General features: G+C 49.7%; 1 protein-coding gene across 2 annotated transcripts in view; it reads left to right on the top strand.

Moving 5' to 3' along the window:
• The window catches only part of LOC311324094 (glutamate receptor 3), a gene marked incomplete at both ends in the record, with an annotated part of 124,511 nt that overhangs the window by 91,355 nt on the left and 6,174 nt on the right, over positions 1 to 26,982 (top strand). The window contains 9 exons of one of the 2 annotated variants that reach the window (XM_084456481.1): positions 480 to 641; positions 1,399 to 1,566; positions 3,171 to 3,275; positions 8,032 to 8,139; positions 10,664 to 10,870; positions 14,505 to 14,878; positions 16,194 to 16,392; positions 25,686 to 25,933; positions 26,598 to 26,712. In XM_084456481.1, the coding sequence (XP_084312607.1) occupies positions 480 to 641; positions 1,399 to 1,566; positions 3,171 to 3,275; positions 8,032 to 8,139; positions 10,664 to 10,870; positions 14,505 to 14,878; positions 16,194 to 16,392; positions 25,686 to 25,933; positions 26,598 to 26,712 (1,686 nt within the window). The remainder of the gene's footprint in view (positions 1 to 479; positions 642 to 1,398; positions 1,567 to 3,170; positions 3,276 to 8,031; positions 8,140 to 10,663; positions 10,871 to 14,504; positions 14,879 to 16,193; positions 16,393 to 25,685; positions 25,934 to 26,597; positions 26,713 to 26,982) is intronic. The other variant, XM_084456482.1, reaches the window with a different exon arrangement.

Here is a 26,982-nt window from a genome sequence, read left to right as displayed (position 1 = left end):
GAACCTGACCCTGACCAGAACCACTTATTAGAACCTGATCCTGACCAGAACCATTTATCAGAACCTGACCCTGACCAGAACCACCTATTAGAACCTGAACCTGATCAGAACCATTTATCAGAACCTGACCCTGACCAGAACCATCTGACCCTGACCAGAACCACCTATTAGAACCTGATCCTGATCAGAACCACCTATCAGAACCTGTGTTTGCCCAGAACCTGACCCTGACCAGAACAATCTGAACCTGACCAAAACCAGAATTTTAGTCTGGCAGATCCCTGTGCTGCAGTATTGGGTGTACCCACAGTCTGAGCTATTTGAGAATGGATTTAAACACAACTAATTGTTACAAACACCATCCTCGTCAGTTCACATGATCAGTGTTCTCTCATTCTATCTTCTCTCTCTCTTTCTCTCTCTCTCTCTCTCTCTCTCTCTCTCCTCTCCTCTCTCCCTCCATGTATCTCTGGCCTCAGGGTTTCTCCAACGTGAGCTTGGACAAGGTGTTCCAAGGCGGGGCCAACATCTCAGGGTTCCAGATTATCAACCCGGAGAACCCGGTGGTGCAGCAGTTCACGCAGCGCTGGGAGAGGCTTGACGAGAGAGAGTTCCCAGAGGCCCGGAGCACTCCACTGAAGGTAGAGAGAGAGAGCGAGAGAGAGAGAGAGAGAGAGAGAGAGAGAGAGGTAGAGAGAGAGAGAGAGAGAGAGAGGTAGAGAGAGAGAGAGAGAGAGAGAGACAAAAAGAAAGTGTTGCCCTGGAGGTGAGGGACTGAGTGCTTTGCCTTCAGTAGAATTTGGAAACAAAATGATTTAGGGATGGAGGAAAGGTATCCTGAGAGAGAGAGAGAGAGAGAGAGAGAGAGAGAGAGAGAGAGAGAGACTTTCATGGTGTACACCCCCCACCATCTCCTTTTGAGGTCTCTATCCATTAATCCCACTCTCTTCTCCTCCCTCTGTCACTCTTCCTTCTCATTTCCCTTTCTCTCCATCCCTCCCTCCATCCCTCTCTCCTTCCCCCCATCCTCCTGATCAATATATTGACAGCTGTTCCAAGGCAAGGTTATACAGAAGCTTCAATTTACATTTCATTACACAATAATCTAGACTGAGGTGGACGTGGAATGGCAGGTAATTAGATGTGATCAGGAGGTTACCCCCCCTTGCTGGCCAGGAGGTCGAGGTAAGATGGAAGGAGAGGTGTGAGAGACGGGATTCTCTTCTGAGACTCTGGGAGTCTCAGCATTAACTCTCCACCTCTCTCTCGTTCTCTCCTCTCTTTTTCTCTATCTCTCTCTCCTCTCCATTTTTTTTCTCTCTTTCATTCTCTCTCTCTCTCTCTCTCTCTCTCTCTCTCTCTCTCTCTCTCTCTCTCTCTCTCTCTCTCTCTCTCCAGTACACGTCAGCCCTGACCCATGATGCCATCCTGGTGATTGCGGAGGCGTTCCGGTACCTGAGGCGTCAGCGCGTAGACGTGTCACGCCGCGGCAGCGCCGGGGACTGCCTGGCCAACCCTGCTGTGCCGTGGAGCCAGGGGATCGACATCGAGAGAGCGCTGAAGATGGTAGGAGGGCGGGTGGGGGTGGGGGTGGCTGGAGATGGTAGGAGGGCAGATGTGGGTGGGGGTGGCTGAAGATGGTAGGAGGGCGGGTGTGGGTGGGGGAGGCTGAAGATGGTAGGAGGGCAGATGTGGGTGGGGGTGGCTGGAGATGGTAGGAGGGCAGATGTGGGTGGGGGTGGCTGGAGATGGTAGGAGGGCAGATGTGGGTGGGGGTGGCTGGAGATGGTAGGAGGGCGGGTGGGGGTGGGGGTGGCTGGAGATGGTAGGAGGGCAGATGTGGGTGGGGGAGGCTGGAGATGGTAGGAGGGCAGATGTGGGTGGGGGTGGCTGGAGATGGTAGGAGGGCAGATGTGGGTGGGGGTGGCTGGAGATGGTAGATTGAGAATACAGGAGATGAGGGAATCTATAGAGTTCAAGAAAGAACAAAGATAAGAAAAGGGCTGATCTCTCTTTCTCTCTCTCTATCTCCCTATCTCTGTCTCTCAGTTCAATTCAGTATGCTTATGCTTTATTGGCATTGGCATGAATGTCAGGTGAACAATATTTTCAAAGTGTCAAGGATAATACGATTCATTAAGTAAACTAACAGTTTAACAGTAACTATCTCTCCATCTCTCTCTCTCTCTCTCTCTCTCTCTCTCGCTCCCTGTGATCCCTCTCATTACCATAAATCCACATATCTGTAATTGAAGCCTATCAGAACCATGACGCCCGGCTCCTCCAGCGGTCTCATGGGCTGCAGCTCTTTCCTCACATACTCCATTCTAAAACCACGTCAGTCTGACAAACATGCCGGACGGACTCAAGCAAACGCTCAAAGCATTTGAAAGGACTTCAAATACTATTTGACCCAGGTCTGGTCTTCACCCGGGTCAATCCCTGATTGCAAATACTGTCAAATACTCAGGGCACACTTGATTTCCCTTCCCCAGGGCATGTAAACCATTGGATCAGTCCCGTCATTTCCAGCTGTGAGACAATTCAAATGCACCTCAATTTAAAAAAAATACAAATTATTTACTAAACCTTTATTTAACCAGGTGACCTCATTGAGATATGGAATCTCTTTTCCAAGAGTGACCTGGCCAAGAGGGCAGCACAAGGACACAGGCACACGTTCAGTACACAAAGACAGACATAATACACAATAACAAGACATTAAAAGCAGGTTTGAGCGAGCACAGATACTGAATTAAAAGCAATGACAATTTCCAATACTTTCACACTCTAAGTCCTTTAAAATCGATATGAAAGCATCATAACAGTTCAGGTCTTGTAATTTTAAGTCTTTCTGGAGAGTATTCCAGGCAGAGCTGGCAGCGCACTTAAACACTTTTTTGCACACTTAAACACTTTTTTGCCAGCTCAGTACAAACACACAGAACATTCAATTGCAAGGTGTCCTGTGAGCGGAGGCTATAATGTTCCTGTTTTCTGAGAAGGTATATACACAGATAGGGAGGAACCAGACCAAGTAGAGTTTTGTATATAAAGCTCAACCAGTGGGTACACCTGCGTACATACAAGGATGGCCAGTCCGCTTTTCCATTACTCTGCAGTACTATTTTACAGTATATAACTGACTGGGATGTGCTCTGTCTCTGCAGGTCACGGTCCAGGGTATGACAGGGAACATCCAGTTTGACAACTACGGCCGCAGGTCCAACTACACCATTGACGTGTACGAGATGAAAATTGGTGGGCCCAGGAAGGTAAGGGCGAGCACCAAGTGACCATCCATCCACACACCGATGCCAAGGGGCTTGATTGAGGTCGAGGGTCAGGGCGTAACTCCCACTCTGACTCCACTCTGAAAGCCCCATCCATCCAGAACGTTCCGGCCTCTCTGTCATTGCAGAGCTAGTGGCTATGAGAGAGAGGGCTGCAGCCTGTCATGCTCTCCTGTCAGCGCGCTGAAAAACGTCGAAACCAACGTCAAAACCAGCCCCCCTTACTTCTGACTCCTCCATTTGATAAGTCACGTCAAGCTATCACCTCTAACGTGTTGAGATTATCTGGAGGACAGGATGGACGGTGTGAGTGGAGGTGTAGAGGGGATGGACAGTGAGAGTGGAGGTGTAGAGGGGATGGACAGTGAGAGCGGAGGTGTAGAGGGGATGGACAGTGAGAGCGGAGGTGTAGAGGGGATGGACGGTGAGAGCGGAGGTGTAGAGGGGATGGACAGTGAGAGCGGAGGTGTAGAGGGGATGGACGGTGAGAGCGGAGGTGTAGAGGGGATGGACAGTGAGAGCGGAGGTGTAGAGGGGATGGACGGTGAGAGCGGAGGTGTAGAGGGGATGGACGGGGAGAGCGGAGGTGTAGAGGGGATGGACAGTGAGAGCGGAGGTGTAGAGGGGATGGACAGTGAGAGCGGAGGTGTAGAGGGGATGGACGGTGAGAGCGGAGGTGTAGAGGGGATGGACGGTGTGAGCGGAGGTGTAGAGGGGATGGACAGTGAGAGCGGAGGTGTAGAGGGGATGGACGGTGAGAGTGGAGGTGTAGAGGGGATGGACGGTGAGAGCGGAGGTGTAGAGGGGATGGACGGTGAGAGCGGAGGTGTAGAGGGGATGGACGGTGAGAGCGGAGGTGTAGAGGGGATGGACAGTGAGAGCGGAGGTGTAGAGGGGATATGGAGCTCGTTTGATCTTGACTCCAGAGAGGCCGGGCTGTGTGAGAGAGAGAGCGGACGTGCTGCTGTTTGCTGGTGTGTGTCTGGGGCTCAGGGGATGAAGGGGGGATGACATGCGGTTTGTTTTGGCGTCTGGGGGTGGAGGGATGAAGCGTCCTTGTGCAGAGAGGCTGTCGGTACGAAGGGACAAGGAGAGAAGAGAGACGAGACGGCGGGGGAGTTGAAACGGAGAGAGCGGGGGATGAAGGAGAGGGTAAGCAGATTTGAGGAGAGAGAAAGCATAGCGAGGGAGAAGAGAGAGAGAGAGAGAGGGGGGTGGAAAGCAGAGGGAGAGAGAGAGGAGAGAGAGAAAGCAGAGAGAAGGGAGAGAGGAGGATCTAGGAGAGGTGAGCAGTGCAGACTACACAGCACACTGCTTCTCCACGCACACCTGCAGGGCCAGGACCCCTGCTGGGTGGATCTCCTACTGGGAGGTTGATATCTGGAGGACGAGTGGTCGTAAGCCTCCAGATAAACAGATCCTAATGAGGAATAGATTGTCTAGTTCTGGTCCTGAAGATAAGGCTCCCTGCCTACCAGCCCCCCCCCCCCCTCCCGACATGGTAATTACTGCTATGCAAATACAGGAGGTTTGAAGACCAATTATTGAAAGCGCTCGTCGTTCACCAGAGATTCTCGTGGTCGTTGTCCAGGAACGCCAGCCTCTCCTGGGGGCGTGGAGCAGGGATTTGGGCTGCGTATGAAGTGATGCCAGAATGTCTGAGGGCTGTAACAGACAGCTCAGCGTTCTCTAACGTTCTCCGGCGTTCTCCGGCGTTCTCCAGCTCACCTCGTTAGCTAGCTAGATCAGAGCAGGGCCCGGGTTTGATGTGACATGTGGTCCTGCTGCCAACCTCCTGTGACTCTGCTGGCTGCACTGAACCAATTAGCATCTCAAAGCCCTCGGTTACAGAGAGAGAGCAGGAGGGTGGTGGAGTGAACGTGAGGAGTAGATTTAGGGAAAAAAGAAAGAAAGAAAGGAAAGCGAGGGCGCGGACGAGCGTGACAAAGGGAAAGCGGGCGAGAGACTCGCTGCCGAGGACAGGAATGGCCGACCCGGTCGCTCCTGCATGTCAGTCAGAGGACGAGAGGAGAGCGAAGGCTGTCAGCTGTGATGTACAAGCTGCTAAGCGTTCTGCTGATGGGGGGCGAGACCGGGGCTGGAGCTCCACAGCGGCCTCCTGCTATAGCTGAGGCCTCCCTGGTCCACATCCTCCTCTCTCTCCAGGGCCTGTGTCTGGCGCCAAAGCTGTCCCCTGCTGCCCTACACAACCCTGTCATCTGGCCCCACAGCCCTGTCCAATGATGTCACTTTCAACCGCCCCTACATTGACGAGTGGTGCTCTTCTCTGCTACCCCACACTAACACTAGCATGCATGAACTAGCACACACCAGACTTCCTTTCAGGGCAAAGAATTGACTGTTTTGAGAGGAGCAGAGGAACTGGGAGTAACCGTGGAGAGCAGGAGTGCTGGCGTAGAGGGACATGCAAATAATGATAAATTATAGAGCGTGTGTGCAGTTCACGCCCCCACTATTAATTATTTAAGACAAAATCTGGGAAGCTGGAGGTGGAGGAGGGTTTGATGTAGACCAGTATGCAGATACACAAGAGGAGTTAAGCACACACACTCAAATACCTCAAATAGTGCTTCAATGGTGCTAAGAAGCACCATGTTTTTGTCCATTCACTGATTATACCCATGGTATGAGGTAGACAGTTTTAGCATGGTGTCTCTGCTAGTCTCCTGTCGCTAACCTTACTAGCCTCCTATCTCTACCAGACTAGTCTCCTGTCTCTACCCTGCTACGCTAGTGTCCTATCTCTACCACACTAGTCTCTACCCTGCTACGCTAAGTGTCCTATCTCTACCACGCTAGTCTCTACCCTGCTACGCTAGTGTCCTATCTCTACCACACTAGTCTCTACCCTGCTACGCTAGTGTCCTATCTCTACCACGCTAGTCTCTACCCTGCTACGCTAGTGTCCTATCTCTACCACGCTAGTCTCTACCCTGCTACGCTAGTGTCCTATCTCTACCACACTAGTCTCTACCCTGCTACGCTAGTGTCCTATCTCTACCACACTAGTCTCTACCCTGCTACGCTAGTGTCCTATCTCTACCACGCTAGTCTCTACCCTGCTACGCTAGTGTCCTATCTCTACCACACTAGTCTCTACCCTGCTACGCTAGTGTCCTATCTCTACCACACTAGTCTCTACCCTGCTACGCTAGTGTCCTATCTCTACCACACTAGTCTCTACCCTGCTACGCTAGTGTCCTATCTCTACCACGCTAGTCTCTACCCTGCTACGCTAGTGTCCTATCTCTACCACACTAGTCTCTACCCTGCTACGCTAGTGTCCTATCTCTACCACACTAGTCTCTACCCTGCTACGCTAGTGTCCTATCTCTACCACGCTAGTCTCTACCCTGCTACGCTAGTGTCCTATCTCTACCACGCTAGTCTCTACCCTGCTACGCTAGTGTCCTATCTCTACCACACTAGTCTCTACCCTGCTACGCTAGTGTCCTATCTCTACCACGCTAGTCTCTACCCTGCTACGCTAGTGTCCTATCTCTACCACACTAGTCTCTACCCTGCTACGCTAGTGTCCTATCTCTACCACACTAGTCTCTACCCTGCTACGCTAGTGTCCTATCTCTACCACGCTAGTCTCTACCCTGCTACGCTAGTGTCCTATCTCTACCACGCTAGTCTCTACCCTGCTACGCTAGTGTCCTATCTCTACCACACTAGTCTCTACCCTGCTACGCTAGTGTCCTATCTCTACCACGCTAGTCTCCCGTCGCTACCCTGCTGCTGTAGTCTCCTACTGCAGGTACCCTATAGAAAGACACTGCCCATACAGTCTACTGCAGGTACCCTATAGAAAGACACTGCCCATACAGTCTACTGCAGGTACCCTATAGAAAGACACAGCCTTGCTCTCAAGTATCCGTTAGCAGCCACACGTTACGGAGGTTATTGAGGAAGAGAGGATATTAGAGGAGAGGAGGGAAGAAGGGGGGGGGGGGGGGGTAGGATACAAACCTGTGTCACATACAGTTGGTAAAAAAGATCAACCTTCTGGGATGTGGGAGGGCTGGGCCTGGCTGGTCTGGGCGGGGCTAGCCTGGGAAGAGCTGGGATGTGGGAGGTCTGGGCTAGTCTAGGCTGGACTAGCCTTGTGAGACCATCCTGATCTAGCAAGCTCACTTTCAATCTCTCTCCACAGATATGTCAAATGATTTCAGTGGGTGGGAATACTTGCCTTGACAGAGTAACTCCTTCAGCCAATCAGCTTAACAAAACTTGTCAAATGCAGAACGGCCAAAATGTATTTTGCCTCAGAGAAACTCCGCTAGTGTACTGTATACTCTTGTCCTTGTCGTTATTGTATTTACTTCTGCAATAGCTACACGTATGGCTGTGTTTATTCTACTAACGTTAACGTTGCTTCGGGAGACTTTTGCCAGCGGACGGTATTTCATTTTCACGCATCAACTACGGGAACTAGGCTGGGCTAGGCTGGGCTGGGCTGGGCTGGGCTGGGCTGGGCTGGGCTGGGCTGGGCTGGGCTAGGCTGGGCTGCGCTGGGCTGGGCTGGGCTGGGCTAGGCTGGGCTGGGCTGGGCTGGGCTGGGCTGGGCTGGGCTGGGCTGGGCTGGGCTGGGCTGGGCTAGGCTAGGCTGGGCTGGGCTGGGCTGGGCTGGGCTGGGCTGGGCTGGGCTGGGCTGGGCTGGGCTGGGGGAGGGTGGAGGGACAGCTAATAATTGTGTGTTTTCTCTTTGCAGATCGGCTACTGGAACGAGTATGCGAGATTTGTTAATGTAATGGAACAGGTGGTCACCAACGAGTCCTCCTCTGTGGAAAACCGAACCATTGTGGTCACTACTATTATGGTACACTTTCCATGCAGTTATAAATGTGTCACGTATTCTGCCTCTCAAGGTCATGGTGTTGATTGTTGAGATTGATACATTGTCCTGGGCGGGTAGAAGCCTGTGTTTGTGGTGCTTTCCACCCACTCACTACACGTTGGAGCAGTCTGCCCTCCAGCAGGGGGAGTGTTTCAACTGTACCCGTGTGGGTGTCAAAGCAGTTTGATTTTCCATACTTCAGTGGCCTGTCGTAGCAGTGACATCACAATATTGGTGTAGAAATGGTACATGGTTGACCCCATCAAATACAAACAAACATTCAAACGCATACGTAAGTAGATCTGTCTGTCTGTCTGTCTGTCTGTCCTCATCAAGTAAATGGTCAATGACATTCCGGGATGGATAGACTGAGCTGAGAATGATCGGAAGACAATGATGTTGATGATGATGATGATGATGATGCAATGCTTTCTCAAGGGGCAAAGCAAAATAAGCAGCATTGGATAAGGGACTTTTTTCTTCTTTTTTTATCCTGTCTCTCCAATCTATTTTGTATTGCCTCTCTGAGTGTTCTGTGTTGGAGTATAGCCTCCGGTCCATGAGGTGACGTAGGGAAGACAGTTCTCATGATAGAAGAATAACCTACTGTAACCTTGATATTCCCTGTATTTCAATATCAAGTACGTGGACTACATTACTCTACCACACATAATCATATTCATCAGATTGACGAAGCCAGTCACAGCGCACTCATGAAAAGGGAAGTCCAACGGTAGAACAGCAGTTCCAGGCAGGGCAGTACAGAGCTCCTTCACAATAACATCCAATCAGCGTTCCACAAATTGGAACTCTTTGCCTCTCGGCGGGAAGAGGGGGTGGTGGAAGTGTTCAGCGGTTTCTGAATGAGCGCTAGTGACATTGGTTAAACGTTCGATCACGAGGACAGAGCTGTAGCAGAGCAGTGGAGAAGGGATACGCTCAGCACAGAACAAGCAAGACCCTGCCCAATCCCCCAACCCCCTACCCCCCCCCCCCCCCCCCCCCCTCCTGCACCCTGGCTGCCTGGCTGTAATGAAGTCTGCCGCTCTCTACGAGCCTCTTCTGCCTGCTAATGATTGTGCCGAACGACAGAAAGAGCAGCAGCCGAGATGCACCAGTGTTCATGAGAAGGGGGAGAGAACGATGGCACGACCCAACTCTCCCTGGATCCTTCGGTTGTATATCATTTACAAGGTTTCTTTTTTTTGCCTATTGAAATAATGACGGCTTCTCCTTTGTTTTCGTTTTCGTTTGTTTTGTTGTTTTGGAATGTCAAAGCCTTTTACCCCTAGCACTTCCTGGGTGCAGTGTGCTTGATGATGATGATGATGATGATGATGATGATGATGATGTTTAGAAACTACTCTCTGATCCTTTTCCCGTCACTGGCATTTACTTTATGAACCTCCACCCTCATGCCCATGTCCATCCACACGCCACTCTGTGCCTTGCACTCCTCTACAGACACCCAGCCCCAAAACACAGACACCCAGCCCCAAAACACAGACACCCAGCCCCAAAACCCAGACACCCAGCCCCAAAACACAGACACCCAGCCCCAAAACCCAGACACCCAGCCCCAAAACACAGACACCCAGCCCCAAAACACAGACACCCAGCCCCAAAACACAGATACCCAGCCCCAAAACACACACCCAGCCCCAAAACACACACCCAGCCCCAAAACACAGACACCCAGCCCCAAAACACAGACACCCAGCCCCAATCCTGGGTGGGGGCCTGGGGGGCTCTGTCCTGGGTGGGGGGGGCTGGGGGGGGGGCTGGGGGTCTCTGTCCTGGTTGGGGGGCTCTGTCCTTGGTGGGGGGGGGGGCTCTGTCCTGGGTGGGGGGGCCAGGGGGCTCTGTCCTTGGTGGGGGGCTGGGGGTCTCTGTCCTGGGTGGGGGGCTCTGTCCTGGGTGGGGGGCTCTGTCCTGGGTGGGGGGGCCAGGGGGCTCTGTCCTTGGTGGGGGGCTGGGGGTCCTTGTCCTGGTGTCGGCTGGCAGATACAGCTTGGTAGAAGCAGCACGACTAGAACTGCTCTGGCCGCGCTGCATTTATCACTGTATGTTAGTGCATCTGTGGTGTCTCATACAGGCATGCATGTCTGCATGTAGAGTTGCTTGTCCAGGTTTGTGTGTGTGTGTGTGTGTGTGTGTGTGTGTGTGTGTGTGTGTGTGTGCGCGTGCGCATGTGTGTAACAGAGAAAGAGAGAGAGAGAGAGCAGGAGAGATTGTGTGTGCGCGTGTGTGTGTGGTTGTGTGTGCGTGTGTGTGTGTGTGTGTGTGTGTGTGTGTGTGTGTGTGTGTTTGTGAGGGTATGTGTGAGGGGGTGTGTGTGCTTGTGCGTAACAGAGAAAGAGAGAGAGAGCAGGAGAGATTGAATGTGTGTGTGTGTGTGTGTGACAGGTTTGTCTGTGTGTGTGCGCTGGTGTGTGTGTGTGTGTGTGTGTGTGTGTGTGTGTGTGTGTGTGTGTGTAAATAAACCTGCATGTTTTTGAACCAACAGGAGGCCCCGTATGTGATGTACAAGAAAAACCACCTGCATCTGGAGGGCAATGACAGATATGAAGGCTACTGTGTGGATTTAGCCTCAGAGATCGCCAAGCATGTTGGGATTAGATACAAGCTGTCCATAGTGATGGATGGGAAGTACGGCGCCAGAGATCCAGAGACCAAGACCTGGAACGGGATGGTGGGTGAGCTGGTGTACGGGGTGAGTATCCACCCAGTCTTGATGGACGCTTCATCGGTCAGTCTGCAACACACCTGGGTCACAGACAGGACCCGCTTTCAACACTGTATTTCAAACAGATGGCCATTATGAATGAACATTATTTAGGTATGGATTCTTGGAGCTTTGCGTAAAAAAATGACACTGGTAGAGTGCACCTGAAGTGTTTGAGAGCATTTTATAAATAGTGTTTCACCCAACTTTGCCGAGGAACGAGAATCTCATGGTTTGTCTCAAGGCATATCCACAACCCAACCCTGAACTCTCACTGATTCTATTGTACGATCAGCATCAGCTTCAAGCTCAGAAGGGAGATGATCCAGAGAACATGGAATGGTTTCTCAATGTGTTTATCTTTGGGTTTTACTTACATATGTACAGTATGCCTTCCCTCAGTGAGAACAGAGAAGGTAGGTGTGTTGATTTATATCATAACCACATGGTGGATATGGTTACACAGATGGACACTTGAAATATATGGAATATATGGAAATATATGGATATGGAAACACAGATGAAAATCAACATTTCTCACTACTGTACGTGCTCATGTTGTGATGTTGCCCTAATGGGAATACTTTAATCTTACACCATGAGGGTTGAATTTAGGTGTTGGCTGTCGATATGGAAAATAGGACCCTTACCTCAGAATCTGTCAGAACACGCCGATTCTCTGAAACAGCCTGAATCATCTGAAATTATCCTCTCTTGCAGCACAGCCGTGCCTCGACTGAATGCAAAATGCATGAGTTTAGCTTTCCTCACCTGTTCAATTTCCTCACCATCACTTTGAGAGATTGTCTGGTTTGATGGCCTAATGCAACCAAATTATCCTCAGAATTGGAAAAAAACCCTCTCCTCTCTCTCATAGAAGGACACAAAAAAAACCTCCATCCAGCCTCCATCAGTGTGTGTGTGTGTGGGGGGGGGGGGGTGAGAGTTAATGGTTATGTTGTCTTTCACCTTGTGATTAATCTGGTTTTAGTTGTCTTTTAAAGGTTAGGCCTGGATGTGCTCTTTATGGCCCCCTCTTCCCCAGCACCCTTGATGGAGTGCTGTATAGACAGCCTGACGATTAAGTGGTTGCTCTTAGCAGCGCTGCTGCCGCATGGATGAGGACGCAGCAAACCCAGCCTGCGTTATTGGTTTTATTAGTGTTTTTCTCCATGTGACCTTGCTAGAACTGTTTCCCCCTGTGTACTCTAGCTTTTCTAACCTTAGCCTCCTAATTTATGGAGAGAGAAGCAATACTAGAGAACGCAATGCCAAGATGTCCTTCACAGGTCACTGCTTTGCAAACAAAAGCTGTTATGTAATTAAACACGTACACACCACCACAAAATTAAATCTAAATATGCAAGTTTTGGTTTAGAATAACACCACCGCTTCTCAAGGGAGTGTGCTGGCGGCGTGCCATGGAGGGGAGAAACAGAGAGGGGGAGGGGGGATCAGAGAGGATGATGGGAGGAGAGAGAAAGAGGGAAGGAGAGAAGAAGAGAAAGAGGTAGAGAGAGGGATAGGGTATTTGCAAAGAAACACTGTTATTTAATTAATCACATCCACACCACCACCGAATTAAATATGAATATGCAAGTTTTTGCTTTCACAAAGCAAGGAGTGTAGTGTAGAATAATACTAGAGAGAGAGATAGAGAGAGAGAGGGGGGGGGTTAGAGGGCGATGGGAGGAGAGAGAAAGAGGGAGGGGAGTGAAAGAGAGAGAGAGAGAGGGGGATATGAGGAGAGAAGAAGAGAGAGGGGGGCATTCAGAGAGAGAGGAAGAGAAAGAAAGGAACAGAGGGGAGAGAGAGGAAGAGAGGGTGAGTGGAAGAGGGAGAGAGGAAGAGAGGGTGAGTGGAAGAGGGAGAGAGGAAGAGAGAGAGGAAGAGAGGGTGAGTGGAAGAGGGAGAGAGGAAGAGAGAGGAAGAGAGGGTGAGTGGAAGAGGGAGAGAGGAAGAGAGGGAAGAGAGAGGAAGAGAGGGTGAGTGGAAGAGATGGAGGAAGAGAGGGAGGAGAGAGAGGAAGAGAGGGTGAGTGGAAGAGGGAGAGAGGAAGAGAGAGGAAGAGAGAGGAGAGAGAGGAAGAGAGGATGAGTGAAAGAGGGAGAGAGGAAGAGAGGGGAGAGAGAGGAAGAGAGAGGAAGAAGGTGAGTGGAAGAGGGAGAGAGGAAGAGAGGGGAGAGAGAGGAAGAGAGGGTGAGTGGAAGAGGGAGAGAGGAAGAGAGAGGAAGAGAGAGGAGAGAGAGGAAGAAGGTGAGTGGAAGAGGGAGAGAGGAAGAGAGGGGAGAGAGAGGAAGAGAGGGTGAGTGGAAGAGATGGAGGAAGAGAGGGAGGAGAGAGAGGAAGAGAGGGTGAGTGGAAGAGGGAGAGAGGAAGAGAGGGAGGAGAGAGATGGAGAGAAAGAGAGGGGAGAGAGAGGGATGTGAGGAGAGAGATGGAGAGAAAGAGAGAGGGGAGAGAGAGGGATGTGAGGAGAGAGATGGAGAGAAAGAGAGAGGGGAGAGAGAGGGATGTGAGGAGAGAGATGGAGAGAAAGAGAGAGGGGAGAGAGAGGGATGTGAGGAGAGAGATGGAGGGGAGGAGAGATGAGCAGCAGCTGGAAGATAGAAGCCCATGCAGATGTGAGAGCCCAGTCTGTGCAGGGACCCTGGCTGAACGGGCTAGAGAGCCTGCTTTACAACCGGGCGGCTGCTTCTCTCCTGATGACCTCATGGGCCACTGTTGAACAAAGGTTACACACTGTCCATGTCCTGTCCCCACGTTTCTGTACTCACGTGATCTTTATTCATTATTCACAGAATGTCTTGAATGGAGGATTTCAGCATCACCAATAAATTACTTATTTCCTTTAATTAGCTATTTATATGCAGAATAGTGTATGATTTATTGAGTCTGAGCCTGTTTCATAAATACGGATGAGAGGAAATTGATTTTCCTGAGTCTTGTATTACTCAAACTCCTGCAAAGTTTTCGGAGCGATTTTCCGCACGTCCTGGGGTTGTCCTCATCAGTCCTCCAGATCAGGAGTCCATGTGGAGCGCTGTTTCAGACATCCATCTTATTTGGTGAATTACGTCCAAGCTGCCTCTTTCCTCTCCAACTCACTCTGAGCTAACGTGTCTTCCAGTCCCCCTTGAGCTCTTCTCTGTCATCCATATCTGTGTGTGGACAGATTTGTGAGCTGCTGTGAAATAGCTGATTTCTTATGAACTGGAGTTGTTTTTGCTGTGCTTGTTATGTGACTAAAAGCACCCCAGGGGCGAGCTTCTGTGTGTGTGTGTGTGTGTGTGTGTGTGTGTGTGTGTGTGTGTGTGTGTGTGTGTGTGTGTGTGTGTGTGTGTGTGTTAGTTGGTGTGTCTGCTTGTGAGGACCCCATGGAGAACCACTCCACTCTAAAGAAACATTAAACTTCTCCTTCAAAGAAACACTTCAGAAAATCTGATTGGCCCAGAAATGGACTTCAAGGCAACGCTTCAGAAACTCTGATTGGCCCAGAAATTGACTAAAGTTTTCTTGGTCCATGTGTAAAGTCGTTCCCTCTGCATTCCTCCCAACTGTTCTATACTCACCAGTCACATCAGGAACCAAACTAACACACTCTATGTGTCCCTGTTTCCAGAGAGCAGATATAGCTGTCGCACCTCTCACCATCACCTTGGTGAGAGAGGAGGTGATCGACTTCTCCAAGCCCTTCATGAGTCTGGGCATCTCCATCATGATCAAGAAGCCCCAGAAGTCCAAGCCCGGCGTGTTCTCCTTCCTGGACCCGCTGGCCTACGAGATCTGGATGTGCATCGTGTTCGCCTACATCGGCGTGAGCGTGGTGCTCTTCCTGGTCAGCCGCTTCAGCCCCTACGAGTGGAACCTTGACGAGCAGGATGAGGCGAAAGACCCCCAGACCCCCCCGGACCCCCCCAACGACTTTGGCATCTTCAACAGCCTGTGGTTCTCTCTGGGAGCCTTCATGCAGCAGGGCTGTGATATTTCTCCAAGGTGAGTGAACTCGCAGAGCAGAGATGAATTCAGTACAGTAGGGTTGATTAAAGGATGCGTGGGTTTGTTCAGCATGACACTTCGTTCAGCACTTTGTTCGGCATGACACTTTATCTCTCCCCTCAGTATAAAGTTTACAGCACAATTACATGTGCAATCACACATCTTACATCTTTACAAGCATCAGAGCAGTGGTCAAGTATCCTAATTAATTTTCCTCTGTACCTAAGCTCCGCCCCCTCCGGCTTCCTCTGTCTGAAGCTGAGCTAATCCCAAGTTTACTGCGCTCATTACCTCCACCCCAGAGACAGCGCATGTTTTCGGTGGCATGTGTTGGTTTGTTTGTCCGTCTGTCCGTACGTAGCAGGAAAAACTTTTCACGAAACTCGCTAGAGGGGTGTAGCATTGTCCAATTTAGACCCCATTCAATTTTGGAGCAGATCCAAATCACGGGTTGGGTCCACAAGCTGTTTCTTGGTTTGTTTGTTTGTTTGTTAGTAGCATTACGCAAAAGCTACCTGACCGATTTTCATGAAACTTTGTTGAGAGGTGTAGCACGGGCCATCTTAGAACCTGTTACATTTTGCAGCGGATCCGAATCATTGGGCGGATCCACCAGCCGCCCAAACATGGCCGGCCATTCACTGCTATTCTTTTTTTTGGGGATCTCAGACCGATTGTCCCGAAAGTCGCTGGAGGGTTGTAGCATTGTCCAACTTAGAACTCATTCCATTTGGAGCGGACCTGAATCACAGGACGGGTCCATGAGCTGCTGAAACATGGCCGGCCATTTCCCCCCATTCATTGTTTGGACTTAGGCTCAGGAGCCAGAATTTCCCCCCATTCATTGTCAATTGGCCATAACTCGACATGGGAAGGTCACAGAAACACATGGCTTGGACTGGCATAAAGCTCTCAACCTAATTAATGCAGCAATACCTTGTACATGTATTGCATAAACATGTCCTGCTCACAGGCACGTGCGCACGCACAGGGCCACAAAATGCATTAATGAGCGGAGGTGTTCTAGTTTTGTTTGGTTGTGTTTGACTGTTAGAGTGGAATGAAACAGACACGACAGAATGGTTTATCAATATTCCCGACAGGCCTGGCCTGGGGTCAGGGGGGTCATGTAACCCTAGACTGACCTTTTCCTTCAAGTCTCATCCCATTGGGTGATGAGTCAGCTGGAAGGGAAGACATCTCTATTAAAGTCATCATATTTCTGGATCATATTTCTGGATTAGGATATTCTATTTCATTTTCTCTCTCTCTCTCTCTCTCTCTCTCTCTCTCTCTCTCCCCTCTCCTCCAGGTCGTTGTCGGGGCGTATTGTGGGGGGTGTGTGGTGGTTCTTCACCCTCATCATCATCTCGTCCTACACGGCTAACTTAGCGGCCTTCCTAACTGTGGAGAGGATGGTGTCTCCCATCGAGAGCGCTGAGGACCTCGCCAAGCAGACAGAGATTGCCTACGGAACGCTGGACTCAGGCTCCACCAAGGAATTCTTTAGGGTGAGTTCTAGAACCCGGCTCTGTGGCTCAACATTCCACTCTGACAGTTGGTAGGCTGGAGTGATCAGAACACACAGGTCTGAATAGGCGACGGATACGGGTGAATGGCTCGACTGCCCCAGCGTTTGTTTACATTCTGTACCTTTACCACAGTAGCTCCGGACAAACTGCGGCGTTTCAGAGAAAGTAGAACCGTATAAAAAAAACTAGGCATGTCGCAGTTGTGAAGTACTTCTTGAACTTTGGTGACATGGATGTGGAATTAATGCACGGCTGCCTGTGTGCTCACAAGCTTAAGGCGGCATGGCTGTCAGCAGAGCTGGAGCTAATGACGTGCGTCTGTCTACGAGGTAGGGGATGCAGAGCCCTAATCAAAGCTCCCACATCAGACCCCCGCTCACTGGGGTCAGCTCGCAAAAAATAATTAGCTGGCTGGCCGGGGAAGGCAAATTAGACCTGATGAAGGGAAGCCCTCGGGGTCAGACAGAGCACTTGAAAAGACGTTTGAGAAGGAATAAGTATGGAGGAATATAATATGTCCATTGGCATGAAGGACTGGCAGTACAATTAAGTCATACAGTAAATTAAGCAAACGCACTATAGAGAATCCATCGTCCTTCTGTCCAATCGAAGCTCAGCTTGCTAGTGTGGAGGAGCTGGAGAAAAGCACGGCCGTTAGTTCAGGATCAGTCCCCCCCTGCTAACACCAGCGATCACACCCAGCATGGTGTGATGAGGAACCATGCTCCATTATGACTGCTGCCATTCCGTTGTGAATGTCTGTTTGTCTGGAAGCTATCAATTACTAGGTAATTAGTTTGTCAGCTCGGCGATAGTCTGTAAAGTTGTGCTGGGGAGCAGGAGGGACGCCCAGATCACACATACTCCCGTGTAATGACTGTCCCAGTTAGTGCCTAAGCCCTCAGATTGGAAATGACATGTGTGAACCGCTATACCAGGGGACTTTTAATTAAAACTGCAGAGGGGCTGACAAGGAGGGGGAAAAAAAAAAACAGACTGATTAATGAGAGTACGGGTTATATTTCAAATATGTTTTCCAGGAAATACATTCATCCGTAATTAGAGAGAGGAACCACCTGGAAACTCACAACACATCAGACCAGACACATGCCCTGACACCCTTACCAACATATTTGTTGATGGCGCCTGAGGTTTGCTGGCTGGTGAAACACAGATCCAGAATGCTCTGTATTTGTAGTTTGAAGTTATTTCCGCTTCTTTATGACATTGAGGTCTGAGGGATGGGGTGACGTCCTGCTGAAGACTTTTACAGTGATGCCTTTGAGTTTTGAAGAGCACACGCCAGCTGACGATGCGTTTCCGCCAAGCATTTCATCAACTGACAAATGAAGTTACCAGCATCTGTCAGCCTGCAGTTTTTATTCTAGACGTATGTGTAGTAGCAGTACAGCTTGCATCTTTCTCTATATAATTTGAATACCAAGCTTAACAAGACATTTTCTATCTGAGAAAGGACTAGAAATAATATATCTGTTCATGCAGTTGATCCAAACGGACGCGGTGTCTCTCTCACCAAGTAGGACAGCTGGCATGGGAACCCTGGCTCGCCGGCGGGCCCAGAGGAGGCAGCGAGGCTCCCGGCGCTTGGCACCGTGTCTCTCCCCGCTGCTGGCTCGTCTTCTCCAGACCGGCCCTCTTTGCGCTCTTCCTCTCCGCACTGCAGCCTGTCCACCTCTCCGCCTGAACAGCGCGTTCACAGAGAGAGGGCGGGATGCTGGAGAGAGAGAGAGAGGATATCATGTCCTCCATCTTCATTCTTCATTTTTCCACGCTGTCGTAAAAAAAAGAAGATGATTAGAGATAGATTAGCTGCAATACATGTATGTTTATTTTGCCCCCTCTTTCTCCTTCCCACCCTCTCTGTCTCTATCCATCTTTTTCTCTCTTTCCCTGACTCTACCCCTTCTCTCTCTCTCTCTCTTTCTCTCTTTGCCTGCCTCTCTCCTTTTCTCTATCTCTTTCCATTTCTCTCACCCTCTCTTCCGCTTCCTGCCTCTCCCTCTACCTCTCTCTCCCGTTATCTATCTCTCTCCATCTGTCTCTATATTTGATAAGGTTTACATGAACTCTTTACGGTTTGACTCCACTATCTAGGTCACATCTCGGTATTTCCATAGAGATACAGTACATTAGGCTGATGTGGTGTTTAGTGGTCTGTGAACACTGGGCCTGAGAGCATCAGAGGCCCACGCCGCCCTGCCCCTCCATCCACATCTAAAATGGCTATGAAGGGTTAATCAACCAGGAAACTAGAGCGGGAACATTGTGGAGGGCGTCTACGTGATGTAGACCCTCGCCAGCGTTCGCCAGGCCTGCTAATGGCAGGTGCTTCTGTCCTGAGTGGAACAGCTGGAGAGCGGTCGCTACTGCACTTTGCTCAGCGTGAAACTTAATTTCACATCTCAGTTGGCATGCTGCAGACACATGCTGCAGACTCACACACGATGATCTACGTAGGAGCCGCGTGATGTGGAATATTAAAGCCGGCTGTTTATCTAGCATATGAGACCTGGGTTTGAGCGGGGGTCCTTTTAAAGCAGCTACAGTATCTTGTTCTACAGTACATAGTCTTTGGAGGCAAAGAGGGAGCTCCATAGGGTTAGTGGGTTTCACAGTGTAGAAGATTTTTAACTGATCTAGTCAAAAAGGATTTGCCAAGATTCGCTCAAAGAGGTCAAGTCTGGTTTATTGAGAAAACATACAAGCGCAAGGACTTCTGGACAACGCACGTGAGTGGTTCATCCAACAGAAGTGCCCCAGTCTGGTCTTGCGCGGCCTTATATTCAAGCAATACACAGGTATGGCGCTTTCAGGATGTGATTGGCTAACCCATTGTACACGTCATATTAAATGGCAGGCATCATCAACAGTGGTCGAGAATACAGACACGTGACATGAGAAAAGGCGGTAATTCTTGCAGGGACAAAGGATGGTTATTCTGGAGCAGACAACGTCTAGGTATGTTGACCTCCTGGAGGTCATCCTGTCATAAATTAGATTAGCACAGCGCATGTGAAAGGTTGAGGGAGGTGGTGAGGTGGTGAAACTACAATTTCTATGACAACAGTCAGAAGCCTGAATCCCAGATCTCTAGTCAGGGTGTGCGCCAGCCCACCACTGGGAGGGGGGGGGGGGGGGGGGGGGGGGGCGGCTATTACAACACAGATTTGTGTGTTTTCGCATAGCGGAGACGGCTGACAGGACAGACGACAGTAGGACAGACATAGAGGTGCATTCTGAGGGGAGGTCTCCCAGGAGCCCTGTCCAACTTCACATGAGTACCAATGAAGGACAGGGGGAGAGCGCTCTATTGGATTCTTGCATCCAGCCTCAAAGACTCGTCCATTTGGATTCCGGACGCTGCAGCTCTTCAATCACACAGTTTGCAGTACGTCCCAGAGAGCCTAGACTTTCCTCTCTGCATACAAGAGATACAGGCCGTCATGTCAGGGAGCTGATTGAAAAAAAACCTCTGGAACAGAATAGAATGAGGAGGATGTTGAAGTTCGGTGGAAATGTGCTGCTGGCTGTTTAGGAATCAGCTTTTAAATAGTCTTTTGTTTCTGATCAGAGAGAGAGAGGGAGAGAGAGAGAGGGAGAGAGAGGGAGAGAGAGAGAGAGAGAGAGAGAGAGAGAGAGAGAGAGGGAGAGAGGGAGAGGGAGAGGGAGAGAGGGAGAGAGAGGGAGAGAGAGAGAGAGGGAGAGGGAGAGGGAGAGAGGGAGAGGGAGAGGGAGAGAGGGAGAGAGAGGGAGAGAGAGAGAGAGAGGGAGAGGGAGAGGGAGAGAGGGAGAGAGAGAGAGAGGGAGAGAGAGAGATGAAAGCAGCCAGTAATGCCGGAGGATGTAAACAGGCTGCCGTTTGAAGGGCTGGTGGACGGATCTGCTCAGGAAAGGCTGCCCAACTCCCAATCAATAGACATTAAGTGGCCATTTAGAAGAAGAGGGCAATTTCCACTGACTTTGTGCTTTGATCACACGTCCTTCCCCAGACATTTTAGTGGCCTTGAGTGGGTTTATAAAAACAACAACAACGGCCTGGCTTTAGCTTTAAAGGGCACGCCTTCTGATCCTCTTTGAAAACTAGACACTCAAACACAGAAAAGCACACTCACACACACACAAACATTTTAACTGTTTATTTATGTTGCATACAGGAGACACAAATACTAAAGGTGCAATCAGTATACGATCACAATTCATGGACCAGCAGCATGACTTTCTTTTCCACACATCTTTCAAGGGTACAAGTAGCATCGTCTCTGCCATATATGGCGGCTGCCAATGACAGCAGAGACAGAGCAGTATTTAGCAAGGGGTTTAACCCTCTTTTTGGGCATTCCCAGTTGTTGGAACCCTCTTACGACCAATCAGTGTGTATGTCTTAGGCTGCCAAATATGAACACAACTAGTCTGCATTTGTACCCTAGCTCTGAGAGGGCATTCAGGAGAGGTAGGTACTTAATGACCTCCAGAACAAACATCTCTCTGGATACTTCACTGACAACAACATCTGTTGTATTAGCAGACAAATGTGTAAAAGTGTCTGGGTTACTGCGGAGATGCAACATGGTGGGATTCACACAGGGATGTTTGTACATTCTCACTGAGGTTGGAACATTAGATATGTCCTTTACTATCAAGTCCACTATTCTGTCATGACGTGCAGCCATTCAAGATGTGTGACACTCATCCAAACAAACACACAGACGTGCCTCTGCCTGGCCAGCTCATTGCATCAACGGCTGCCGGCTTCTCAGCAGCCCTCTCATCTGGAGCACTCAAGTCAGAGGGACACAAAACGGTACAGAGAGTGCTCTAGGGAGAAACTCACTCCCAAGAGTCCTGTCCGGTGTGTGTGTGTGTGTGGGTGTGTGTGTGTGTGTGTGTGTGTGTGTGTGTGTGTGTGTGTGTGTGTGTGTGTGTGTGTGTGGGTGTGTGTGTGTGTGTGGGTGTGCATGTGTGCGTGTGTGTGTGAGAGAGAGAGAGAGAGAGAGAGACTAACTAACTAATTATCCCAGCTAAGCGAACCCCCTGGACCAGGGCATTAAAAGCCTCTCTCCCTCCGTGCCTCATCTGATGTCACCACACATGATCTCAGATATCACGCTGGGGTCAACACACTGGCCTGTACATAACATGGAGGAACAGAGCCCAGATTTACCGTAGCAGGCTTTTAGAAGGCTTTACTGACAATGACTGGGATGTCCATTCGGTTCACTTACACTAGACAAATGTTGCTTTGGATAAACGCGTCTCAGACAAGCACTCAGACACTTGATGTAGCTGTCTAGCCAATCAGCATGTAATTAAGTTCCACAGTAAAAATGTTCAACTGTGTGCTGTTTCAGGGCCGGTGGAGGGGATATTGAGTCATTCAGCTAATGTTAAGATTATTGGAATATTGATGTTCATACTCTTTAAGTGTTTTGAAAGACTGAATACATACATTACATACGTTCAGTTCCGTTTTAACACAGTTGATTCAGAATTGAATCTGGAATAATGTTCCCATTGGCCAGATTAGGGAATAAGATTTTTTATTTTTTTATTTTACATTTAAAATACAATCTCACTTCCTGGATTGACTTGAGGTGAGACTGCAGTGAGGCCTGTCCTGGTATTCAGTAGTGACCTGTATGAACTGCTGTGTTGACGTGTGCTTAGATTGATTGATTTTTTTTTAAGACAGGGACAAGGTACTGTAGACATTTACCCTATAGAATAGGGAGAGATGCACTGTACAAGGTTATAGCTAGACAGCTAATTTCCACCCGCAGTCCCTGGGCACATAAATATACAGTCTTAAAATAGTGGGGCAAACACATGGCTTGGGTAGGGGCTAGAGGTAGAGATGGAGGTCTGGTCACGCTCACGTGGCCAGCTACAAACAGGCAGTGTGCTCCTGGTCATGGTGGACAGCCATTAGGGAGTGTTCTCAGTCTCTGTAATAGACTAGGAATCCATTAACCGCACAGCATACAGTGCCTCCACAGACCTCGGATATAAAGCTGTATTTATGGCGTGACATACAGTAATTGCTCGACAAATGTCCATTCCATTATTGATGATGGACCTTTAAATTCATTATTTTTCCTAATTGAATTTTAAATGACTTCTCCAGACTGGGATGTGGGTGATTAGAGAGGCGAAGGGGTCATAGCACCAGAGGTGACTTTCAATGTGTTTCGGTTGCATGTGCTAATATTGAGTCTGGGGGTCTTTCTTCCATGCCCTCTCGCTCACTCTCTCTTTCTCTAGGTCTGCCTCTGTCTTCAGGAACCCCCCCCCAGCAGCCAACCCCCCCCCCCCCCCCCCCCCCCCACCCACACCCCCCCCCCCTCTCTCTCTGGACCGTGACTACAGCAGAAGTGGAATCAGTTTATTTGCGTTTCGGTGGCTCTCCGTTCCAGCTCTGATATTGATGAATTGACTTCATAAAGCAGTGAGACAGCGTGCTCTGTCCTCCGCAATCAATGAATCCATTCTTTTCTGCTCATTTGACGAGGCGTTCTGGGGCTCTCTCCCCTCGCTGCTGGGCCCTCCCCTTCTCCTTCCCCCCTCTCCCTCCCCCCTCTCCCCTCGCTGCTGGGCCCTCCCTCCCCCCTCTCCCCTCGCTGCTGGGCCCTCCCCTTCTCCCTCCCCCCTTCCCCCTCGCTACTGGGCCCTCCCCTTCTCCCTCCCCCCTCTCCCCTCGCTGCTGGGCCCTCCCCTTCTCCCTCCCCCCTCCCCCCTCGCTGCTGGGCCCTCCCCTTCTCCCTCCCCCCTCTCCCCTCGCTGCTGGGCCCTCCCCTTCTCCCTCCCCCCTCTCCCCTCGCTGCTGGGCCCTCCCCTTCTCCCTCCCCCCTCTCCGCCTAGCAGATGAGTCCTCATCCTTTGGGGAAATTGTCCCGCATCTAATCGTCATACTGTATAACTGTATACTCCCAGAGCTGTATACTCCCAGAGCTGCATACTCCCAGAGCTGCATACTCCCAGAGCTGTATACTCCCAGAGCTGTATACTCCCAGAGCTGCATACTCCCAGAGCTGTATACTCCCAGAGCTGTATACTCCCAGAGCTGTATACTCCCAGAGCTGTATACTCCCAGAGCTGTATACTCCCAGAGCTGCATACTCCCAGAGCTGCATACTCCCAGAGCTGTATACTCCCAGAGCTGCATACTCCCAGAGCTGCATACTCCCAGAGCTGTTTGGTACATGGAAATGAAACACATTTAACAAGATTATCAACAAATATGATGCCACATCTGAAAACGTTTTTTTTTTGGTTGTTGTTGTTAGTTTTTTTAAATCGTCCATTGTGGTTCAGTTAACATTAAACTAGAATGGTCATCGTCAACCCACCTTCAAACCCGAAGCCTTCCTCATCACCACGGAGAACATTCATCATGTCAGCTTTTTAATTTGTATTATGTAGCTGTCTGCTCTCATGCGCTCCGCTGTCTTGATGCGCACTGACGGAAGCTTCTAGCTGATTGCTCTGGAACAGAGAGGCCCAACAGAGCGTCGGTGTTAAGCCAAGGTTAATGTTTGTGTTTATTAAGTGTGAAGCGCTGGAGGAGGAAGTGTATTAACTACAGGACGTTGATAGGTCTATCTGCTGCTCAGAGACGACACACCGCAAATACACTATTAACCTTGCTTATGCATAAATGTGCTATGACTGTGCCTCCCCCCGTCTATGAAGTGGTGTGTGTGTGTGTGTGTGTGTGTGTGTGTGTGTGTGTGCGTGTGCGCCTGTGTGCATGCGTGTGAGTTTGGGTAATGACAACATATGCCATTTTTCAATGACTCATACACTACGAACACATACTGTAAGTATGTTTCCCCAAATGTGTCATTGTCACTGTAATAAGGTTTCTGAGGAGATGGATTTCATCTCAGCACTGCCTTCACCTTCAACATAGGATCATCCTGACTGCATGAGGTTGACTGTGTTGATTCATCAGATGTCCCATCAGGACCTGCTGGTTGAGGTGACCCTGTGTTTGCCTTCCAGGTAAACGCCCAGGTGACATCTGGAACAAAGCTTCTGATTGATGTTGGCATATCAATAGCTTGTGCATACTCTGACCTGATTGGCTATACTGGCAATACATACTATCGACCCTTTGATCCAATGGTGTGTTGGCAGACAGCCCAATTCCCTGTCCACTTCTGGCCAGTGTGTGTGTGTGTGTGTGTGTGTGTGTGTGTGTGTGTGTGTGTGTGTGTGTGTGTGTGTGTGTGTGTATGTTTGAGGTTCTCAGCTGCGCATGCAGCCCCTCCCACCAGGAAACCTCACTACCTCCAGAACCGGCCTGGACCAGGATCCACACTGGGGAACTCTGATACTATGATACATCCAACGGCGCTGAATAATTTAATTGAAGCTTATTATAAATAGCGCTGCACTCCTCGCCCCTTCACCTAGATAGAACAGGCTGGCTAAGCCTGACCGCAGGCACTGGGGAAAACACCCCCCCCCCCCCTCCTCCACACTGCTATTTGCTCTACTCTCTCTCTCTCTCTCTCTCTCTCTTTCTCTGTCTGTCTCTCTCTTTCTCTGTCTCTCTCTCTCTGTCTGTCTGTCTGTCTCTGTCTCTGTCTCTCTCTCTCTCTCTCTCTCTCTCTCTCTGTCTGTCTGTCTGTCTCTGTCTCTGTCTCTGTCTCTCTCTCTCTCTCTCTCTCTCTCTCTCTCTCTGTCTGTCTGTCTGTCTCTGTCTCTGTCTCTGTCTCTGTCTCTCTCTCTCTCTCTCTCTCTGTCTGTCTCTGTCTCTCTCTCTCTCTCTCTCTCTCTCTCTCTCTATATATATATATATATATGTATGTTTCTCAGCCAGCTGTGTAGCTTGTGTACAGTGTTTTTTTAGGGCAGGCAGAATAGTGCTGAACTGAATGAACACAACACAGTCATTCTGCTCTCTCTGTTTTCATTCAACTCTACTGGGACTCTGTACATACGGTAATAACTAGATCATTAGGCTGATGACAATGATGGGTTTTGTGAGTTCTTGTATTTCATGATTCCGTGCGCGCCCAAAAGTTTCCACGAGCCTACCAGCGATATTTTCATGCAGTATTTAAAGATATCACACGGCATTACATGGTATCTATAAATACTTCACAAGGCCCCCAGGCATCCTGAGCTACATCTCTGAGGCGAGGATCATCATGAAGTATAAAAACAACAACAACATCCATTGTGCTAACATTCCGTTTTAATGTCTAAACTATGTTCTCTCCCTCTCTCTTTCCTCCCTGCCGGCACAGAGATCCAAAATAGCCGTGTACGAAAAAATGTGGTCGTACATGAAATCGGCCGAGCCCTCCGTGTTCGCTAAGACCACGCCGGACGGCGTGGCGCGGGTCAGGAAGTCGAAGGGCAAGTTTGCCTTTCTTCTGGAGTCCACCATGAACGAGTACATCGAGCAGAGGAAGCCCTGTGACACCATGAAGGTGGGAGGGAACCTGGACTCCAAAGGCTACGGCGTGGCCACGCCTAAAGGCTCAACATTAGGGTGGGTGGGATAATATAACAATATGTGCCATGTTGTTATAATACTCCACCTACCCTGATGTCTCCTGCTGTCATTTCTTCTCCCCCTTCTTCTACTTGTGTTGTATATGGACGGCAGGAGGTAACGGTATTAACACACCATTTCACTTTTATCTCTCACTCTTTCTCCTGTCTCTCTTTTTTCCTCTCTCTCTCTCTCTCCGTCAGTCGTGACTCCGTCCTTCCTGACTGCCATGTTGTCACTTTTAATTTAACAGTTCAACGGTTTTTCAATTTAGCCTTTAGAAGCTGCGCCTTCACTTGTGACGGATCTTAATTGCATGGTGTTTGTAGTTGTTGTTACTTTCCGTCTCGATGACGTGTCCCCATTCCGCACACTTCAGAGCTCAGCCGCGCGTCCCTCCATGCCCCCTGTCCAATAACCCTTTCCTTACTGTGTCAGACTTCCTAATCTCTCCATAGTTAGTTCTTGAACAATTGGTCCTCCCTGAGACCTTCTTATCATAAACACTCGCATTGGTAGTGTCGCTACCCTTCTAAAGTATTTTATATGATCACTAGATTATATACACTACTATCACTACTATTATTATTATTATTATTATGCATTAGATTTTTCACGGACCTGTGCATTTTTCTTACAAGTTATGTTTTATCGTTTCAAGAAATGCTGTTAACCTGGCAGTGTTAAAACTGAATGAACAAGGCCTGTTGGACAAATTGAAAAACAAATGGTGGTACGACAAGGGAGAGTGCGGCAGCGGGGGCGGGGACTCCAAGGTCAGCTGTGATGTCACCACGATCGTGTACCAAAGTGCTGAGTAATCGGCTGCACTGTTACAGCACCGCAACCAAACCACAACCAAACCACAACCGGACCACAACCAAACCACAACCAAACCAGACGCCTCCAACCCCAGTCCAACCAGGCTGCTGCTCTCTAGCAGGCAGATAGACATCCCACCAGAACTCTCTGTCCAGGCTGTTTACGCTACTCACACCGAGTCACAGAACCCTGACTGGGCCAACAGAGGAAGGGTAGTGAATGTA

This window comes from Borostomias antarcticus (genome assembly GCF_949987555.1).
Source record: "Borostomias antarcticus genome assembly, chromosome: 22".
Classification (NCBI taxonomy): domain Eukaryota; kingdom Metazoa; phylum Chordata; class Actinopteri; order Stomiiformes; family Stomiidae; genus Borostomias; species Borostomias antarcticus.
The sequence above is the reverse complement of the archived record's forward strand: the minus strand, read 5'-3'. Positions and strand labels throughout refer to the sequence as shown.